The sequence below is a fragment of the Sinocyclocheilus anshuiensis genome, unplaced genomic scaffold (assembly GCF_001515605.1).
Source record: "Sinocyclocheilus anshuiensis isolate Anshui unplaced genomic scaffold, SAMN03320099.WGS_v1.1 scaffold758, whole genome shotgun sequence".
In the NCBI taxonomy this organism is placed as follows: Eukaryota; Metazoa; Chordata; class Actinopteri; order Cypriniformes; family Cyprinidae; genus Sinocyclocheilus; species Sinocyclocheilus anshuiensis.
This window is the reverse complement of record NW_015548126.1, coordinates 2,162,197-2,169,674: the sequence shown is the minus strand read 5'-3', so window position 1 is coordinate 2,169,674 and position 7,478 is coordinate 2,162,197. Positions and strand designations below refer to the sequence as shown.

The following is a 7,478-nucleotide window of genomic DNA, read 5'->3' as shown; positions in this document are numbered from 1 at the left end:
AGACTTTTCATTAAGACCCTAAAGAATCATATCAACTTCTGGAAAATGGGCATCCTATGACCCCTTTAAATTAGCTCATGAAGGCCAGTCGAGCTTTTCGACTCCCAATTTTTAAGAAAATAAGCAGTCATCACTCAATTAAGAAACTTTTAGATTGCAACAAATTGGCCTCCATAGCTTTTCAATCAAGAGGCGACGCAGGTACTTGGACAGTCAATATTAATATACTACGTGTTATTGACGAGGAGGACAGCGCTGGCCCTAGAGGGAGATCAATACTCCCCGAGATCTCGAGTGTGAGCGTGGGAGTGCGTTTGGTTGTTTAGAGCAGTGTGGGAAATTTGTCTAGACTCAAAGCATGGCATAAATAACAGAGCAATGTCATAACAAATAGCTCTAAGAGCTGAGATATATCTGGCATTTTTTTAATAGAAAGGAAACAACACTACATGATTTAATGCAGAGGATAATGACCACAAACAAATTTGTCATTTGCTGTTTTTTCCAGAAAGATCTGAGTCTACTTGGATCACGCATTGGCAAAGTAACTTCAAACCCGTTCCTCAACTCTGCTGCCTTTCATTCCCTTCCTTTTTAATGACCATCCACGCCAATGTTAGCACGGTTGGGGCGAATGAAAGAGAAGTTTATGGAGATCTGCTGAGATTTATGAGCTGATAATGACCTGCCATGTGACGTCTAGGGCTGACTGTGATTGGGTGAGCAGCCACAGGAAGTCTAGCACACTGTAAAAACCTTCTGAGTGGGACCGGTGCTGGCTGCAAGATGAGTCCATCTCATAGCAGCAAAAATACCCACTTAACCGAGGAAATATTGTGCTAGGCATGACATGGAGTGTTTGCCCGGTTCAGCACAGCAGCTGTGGAACAGACAGGCAACACAAATGTTTTCCAGCGCTGTGTCAAATACCAGCAAAACTGTACATCTTTGTTTTCAGTTGTGTAGATATAGTCGTTTTAAAACTGCACTATGATGACTTCTGGAGAAGCTAACGCACTGAAAGAGAGTAAAAGCTATGCTAAAGGAGTTAAAAAAAACATTCTGATTCTGATTTTTTATGTACTTATGTTGCAACAACTTATGTTGCTATTTAAACAAGTATTTTAAAAGGACAAAGCTGCTACTGTGCTTTTTTGGGGAAACGGGGGGGGGAAAAAACATATATGTTAACCGCACTAGCCATCTAGCAATTTACTATTTCCTATTCAAAGTTCAATGACATGCTCAGTGCACTTAACAGGGTGAACAAAGAACCATGTAATTGTCTTACTCAAGACCCTGTAGGGAATCGGTCTTAAATAAAAAACAGGACTTGGTGTAAATTTAAGGCTTTCCAGACTCCCGTTCCCCAAGCTATCCGGAGGAAACACCCTGCAACAGATGCTAATAGTGAGAGCAGGGCAAACGATAAAGAATAGAAGAGAAGAAGAAGAGAATTCTGGATCTTGGCAAAAGACATCTTGGACAAAAGTCCAACATAATTAAAGCACATGATTTGACTGGAAAAAAGCATAGATTTTTCCCCCCATTAAAAATGTACCAGAAGTTGTAATACTTCACACGCTTTTATTAAAAAAATCCAATAATACTAATAGTAATACTATAATAATGTAATACACACACACATGTGTGTGTATATATATATGTGTGTGTATATATATTAAAGATATAGCAACTAATCAACTCTATGGCTATGTGATATCTGAAAATGTGTTAATTTTTATTCATCAATTATAATTAGGACGCATACATCTGTGGGCACAAAATAAAGGTCGCCAATGCATATATCACATGATCACACATATTACTTAATGAAGAATATGAACACATCCCTTGTGACCTAATTAAATGAAACCCTCAGAGACACGTGTACAGGGACAATATGTGTTCAATAAGATAATTAGCTGCTAATTAAAAAGCTATTTGCCATATAGGAGACAATACGATTTAAGATGCCACAAAAAAAGCTTTAAGGATCCATTTGTTCACTCTCTATAAAAGAAAAGCATTTGACTTTGGGTTAAGCTATATATATATATATATATATATATAACAGCTGTCACATTTTAAATACTTTTTAAAAGAAGATGCAAAGATTTATTCTACTAATGAGCTGGAACGATATAAATGCAGGCTTTGAGTCTAACATTACGCTGTAAGTTTAAGATAATCGCACTGGATGTGTATGTCATATTGTCTTTATGAACGCAACCGTTGCTTGTGCTTTCGGAAATTAAAACAAGTACCATTAGACAATTTATAAATACGCTGTCATTATAGTTTACCTTCAGCTCATGAAAAATGGGGGCAAAAACAAAAGTGTTGCGTTTATAATTTTGTTCAGTGTATATGGGATTTTTAAAATACTTTTTTTAAAAGAAAATGTCTAAAATCCATTTAGAGATAACCGACAACCCAATATAAAACTGAACTTCTATATTTATGCAAAAAATGTATACTATTTTAATGTAAAAGTTATGTGAAAATTATGAATAACTTATGATAATTATTTTTCACTGATACATGGGAATTCTTCCAGGTGTTTGAAAAAGCCTACAATTCTTTTTATTTTAACAAAAATCATAATCACGATTATTTTGGTCAATATTGTAATCACGATTATTTAACACGATTATAAGTGGGCCATATGACCAAAATTTTAAATGAATGATTTATTTAAAGATAGCGATAAATATGAATAATCAAATTTTTGTTAAAAACAGAATAATCTTCACTGTAAGAATTAAACTTAATTTGTTACTTAATAAAGCTACAAAAAGTCCTTTGGTCTAGAGCAGTAAGTGATTTTGTCTTTGTCTATTGTTGTTTGATTGATATTAAGCACCCAGTCGAAAGCAGGAATATAGCCCCCTGTCACTTTAAGAGCTGCACGGATCCAATTTACTGTTACACACGTATTTTCATTCTTACGTGAATAATCACGGAAATTTTTCAGAGTATTTGACCGTTTAGGCGCGCACCTTGAGCTAAAAGTTTACTACATGCCTGTGTTCTGTTCCGTCTCTGAGCACATAAACAGTAGGAACAGGGCAAGTTTGCGCTTTTAAAAACATGAATAATTCTAATCAACATGAATAAATCAAGCACGTCCCATTTTGCAAAAGTCATGTTACATGATTTTACTGATTTGCACGTGAAATTAGGCTTTTATGGAGGAGTGAAAGTGCACCACTAGAAAGGGGGCGGAATGGGGTGCAATAATCGTTTTATCTCGATAATTGTATTTTCATAATCGTTGGAGGCCGAAATCGGAATCGTATTTCGATTAATTGCACAGCCCTAAATTCTATATTTACATATTATAAGTTCTAACATGTAAAAATGATAAACAACTCATGAGACATATTTGACTGATACATGGGGATTCATATTTGGCGAGATAATTGTGTGAATGCAAGTCCAGTCAACTAGAATTACGTTCGCTTGAACAATCAGACATTCATAACAAGAGATTTGCACAACTCAGGTAATTATGTTTGCTGCCAGTTCTCCGCTCTACCTCGCTAGCCCATTTGAAAAGATCTGTTAGAGACACTTCATCTAATTTCCTGTCAAAGCTGCACAAAAGAAGTGGAATAACGCGGTATCGCAGCAGAGAGTTGGCGCGGGTGCGCTCAGTGCGGGTCTAGCGTATGATGGCTTCGCATTAGCACGCGCCAATTAATATCTGCGAGCAAGACAGCTTCCCTTTTCTATCAGCCACCTGTCTGTCAAAAAGGAAATAATCATTAGATTCTAATAAATCTGTCCGCCATGTCAATGTAGCTGCCATGCAAAAATGTGCTAGTCTTAGCCCCGGGGTGCCCAGAGACCTGTTTTTCGTTATTCGCTGTACAGTTGAATGCACACACTATTGGTGGAGTAACTTCAGGTGTGTATTGTAGGTGGGGTTGAGAGGGGAATTATGGTACATATCAAGCGGGATATTTCGGCAGTTCTCCACAATGCTGCCCATCAGGACAACGCTGCAGGGCATTCTCACCAGCATGACTGGCAGCTTTTTCCTGCCGGACAGGCCACGTGATCACAGCTCACGGAACGGTGGTGCATGGTTTGCGTGTCTGGGGCTCTGGGAGTTGTGTGAGAATGGCAGGTGAGAATTTGAGGGTGTGTTCAGAAGAATCAGCAGCCCAACTTGTTTTCCAAGACACGTTTGCACTGCAAGATGGCAATATTTGCTTTTTGGGTTTATTGAGGACATATACACGTAGTAAAGGCTGACTATTTGTTGATGCCCTCAATAAACCCAAGTTTGTGTGTGTATATATAAACTGAGATGTGCAAATTTTGAGAGTTGAATTATAAATGTATTTTTAATTTCAATTTAATTCTCGAATTAAAAATGATGCAGCAAACAGGACACAGAATTTGAATGTAAGGAAGTAGAATTTAAATTAATTGAAACTTTATAAAATTTATACTGTATAGCTAAAAAAATTGGATTGATAAAGCCTTGTTTGAAGCTTGACGTATAGAACGATAGAACGATAGATAGATAGATAGATAGATAGATAGATAGACAGACAGATAGATAGATAGATAGATAGATAGATCTGTGGATGAACACAATTTTTTATAATATTGGGGGAAAAACGAAGAGGAACCGAACAAAGCATATTCACCACAAAGCCAAAAAAGCCGCCTCCCTCATTATCTACAATAACACACACTCCCCTCCTACGCACATTCACCCCCGAGGCTGCACACCCCTCCATACATTATTGAACAAAGGCAGGGGTCTTCACAGCAAGGGACTCAGCAGGGAGGTTAAAACAAAGGTTTTGTTTCAGCAGCACTGAACCTTCAGAGGTTAGAGCCCCAGGTTGGCCAAGGACATGCGTCAGGACGGCCGCAGGCCTGTGAACTCCTGCTAATGAAGGCAGCTCAAGCTGGTAAACAGCACAGGGTGGATGTCACAAGCATACATTACAATACATCACTGTCTTCCTCAGGCCAGGGGGCTTCCTCTGCCCACCTGGTGCCACGCTGACATGTTCAGGGATTACAGCGCTGTAGGAAGAGGGAATTTAAACAGATATTACTGATGCTGAATGCAGAAAGGGTAAGTATTATAGCTAAGGTTAAATATAGTCAACGGCACTAGATCTTTTCCACAAACTTATTCCGACCAAGAAATGGCCACTTAGTCTCCACAAATGGTTGTGGAGAAAACAGCAAAAAACAGCGGAACAGTCTTCTAGTCTGCAGTTTTAGAAATGATTTGGAAATGAGGATAAGAGTGGGTGTGGAAAAGAGATAGAGTTATATAGAGAAAGATACGCTCAGACAGGAATGTGGTTGTTTTCAGGTCAGTGAGCTTGTGAGATGTAAACGTAAGCAAATGAGTGAATGAGAAAGAGAGAACGTGACAACCTGATGAAGGTATAGAGGAGCTGGAGAGGAGAAGTGGAGATAGAAATGCAAATGATTTACTTCTAAAGCATGCAAACCTAAAACCATGAACACTTTGAGTGTACAGTATACTGTATGTATCTAAAATCTGATTCAAGATACTGAGAGGAAATACCTGAGAACACTGTCCACCCTAAATATTCAAGCATCAAAACAAAGGTTCAATACAGATTTATTTTTTCCCCTGCACATTAAAATGTCCTGATTAATTTGATTTTTTACGAGCAAAAAATGTATGACTTTCATACATTTTTACCATGATTTACAGAAGACACCCACTAAAATGTCATTCTGTGTTCATAGATAGATAGATAGATAGATAGATAGATGTTTTACCTTTGAAAGATCCCTGAAGTTGCCGGGAACTGTGAGGTCCAGCTCTTCTGACTCATAGTTTGTGAGGACCCATGGGAAAACAGGATACTGGTTCAGATCATTGTATGTCCTTCCTGAAAGAGTAAAGAGTAAAAAAGAGTGACTACTGGTTATTGTGTTTGTCTCCTGGTGAAGGAGTGTGAGCAGACCCTTACTAGGACATCATAAATTAATTATTTAATAACATGATTGATGACATGACTCCCTCATTTATAAAAAAGGAAGAAACAAGCATGTTGTGTGCAATGACAAACATCGTATCCCACTGCGTGCTGAGATGATAAAAACGACTCAGGTTTCCATAATAACATGTACAGTAATAGAGTTCTCAAGAAGATGAACAGGCAGATGTTGGTGTGGTTGTCTGTCACAGAGCCTAATGACTGTATTACAGCAGAGGAGGGTTAGAAAAGGTTTGGTGGTACTACTTTCTCGGTTAAAGCTTCCTGAAAGTAAAAATTGTGTGGTGAAGTTGTGGCGTGGGTGTAATTAAAAGCATGCAAATTCTTCTAGAAGATGACACCGTACCCTTGACACCCCTCCCTGTGGCACAGTCAGGCCTCTCCTCTGATTGGCCAGAGAGTTGTGGTAACTATGGAGACCTATATGAAGTATCCATGACTGAGCACATATGCGGCAATGCAATAGACACCAGATGTGGCTTTGTCTTTTTCTCCTTCCATTTCTCTCTCTTCATCGTTCCTTATCTCTCTGTCTCTCTCTTTCTGCCCTGCGCCTGTTTCCTTGCTACTAGGAATATGGATTTCAGATGGTAAGAACTGTCACAGGAGAACCAATCATAAGAAGAGAGCTATAAAATGGCTCGTCTCTTTTCTAAATGCACTATAATTTCTCTCAGATGACAGTCTTCACTGGGCAAGACTCATAAAAGGCTATAGATGCTAACTTATTAAGTGGACACAAGTGCCAATCTAACTAATCTATCTATCGTTCTATCGTTCTATATATCGTTCTATCTATCTATCTATCTATCTGTCTGTCTGTCCGCCGTTCTATCTATCTATCTATCTATCTATCTATGTATCTGTCTAGTGTTCTGTTTATCTATCTATCTATCTATCTATCTATCTATCTATCTATGTTGTACAATATATGTAGCTGTGATGTAATTTATTCATTATTAATAAATTACTATTTTTTAAATTAGTTTTTTCTCTCTATATAAAGTTATTTTTTTTATTTTGCTTATTATCCCTCTATAGAATAAGTTAAGAAAACATAAATTAGTTGAAGTAATTTATTGCATATAATTAATTTATAAAACATTTATTTAAAGGGGTCATATGATGCGATTTCAATTTGTCCTTTCTCTTTGGAGTGTTACAAGCTCTTGGTGCATAAAGAAGATCTGTAAAGTTGCAAAGACTAAAGTCTCAAATCCAAAGAGATATTCTTTATAAAAGTTCAGAGTCAGCCACACCTACCTAAAACGGCTCGTTCTAACACGCCCCAACATACCTACGTCGCTCTGTGGGAAGATTTGCATAACGCCGCCCAAATGTTCACGCAAAGAAAGAAGGCGTAACTTTTATTCTCACTGTAGTATTGCTGCCGCCGCCATATCCTGAAGACGCTGTGTGCTTCGTTGTGAAAGCGAAACTACTTTGTTTGGTCTTCCAAAAGAGGAC

The 7,478-nt window shown here is 37.9% G+C and overlaps 1 protein-coding gene across 1 annotated transcript in view; it reads right to left on the bottom strand.

Annotated features, from left to right (window-relative positions):
• The window catches only part of LOC107704698 (neurobeachin-like), a 282,564-nt gene that overhangs the window by 42,638 nt on the left and 232,448 nt on the right, over window positions 1–7,478 (bottom strand). Inside the window, exon 41 of the mRNA XM_016507685.1 lies at window positions 5,791–5,903. Coding sequence (XP_016363171.1) covers window positions 5,791–5,903 — 113 coding nt within the window. The remainder of the gene's footprint in view (window positions 1–5,790; window positions 5,904–7,478) is intronic.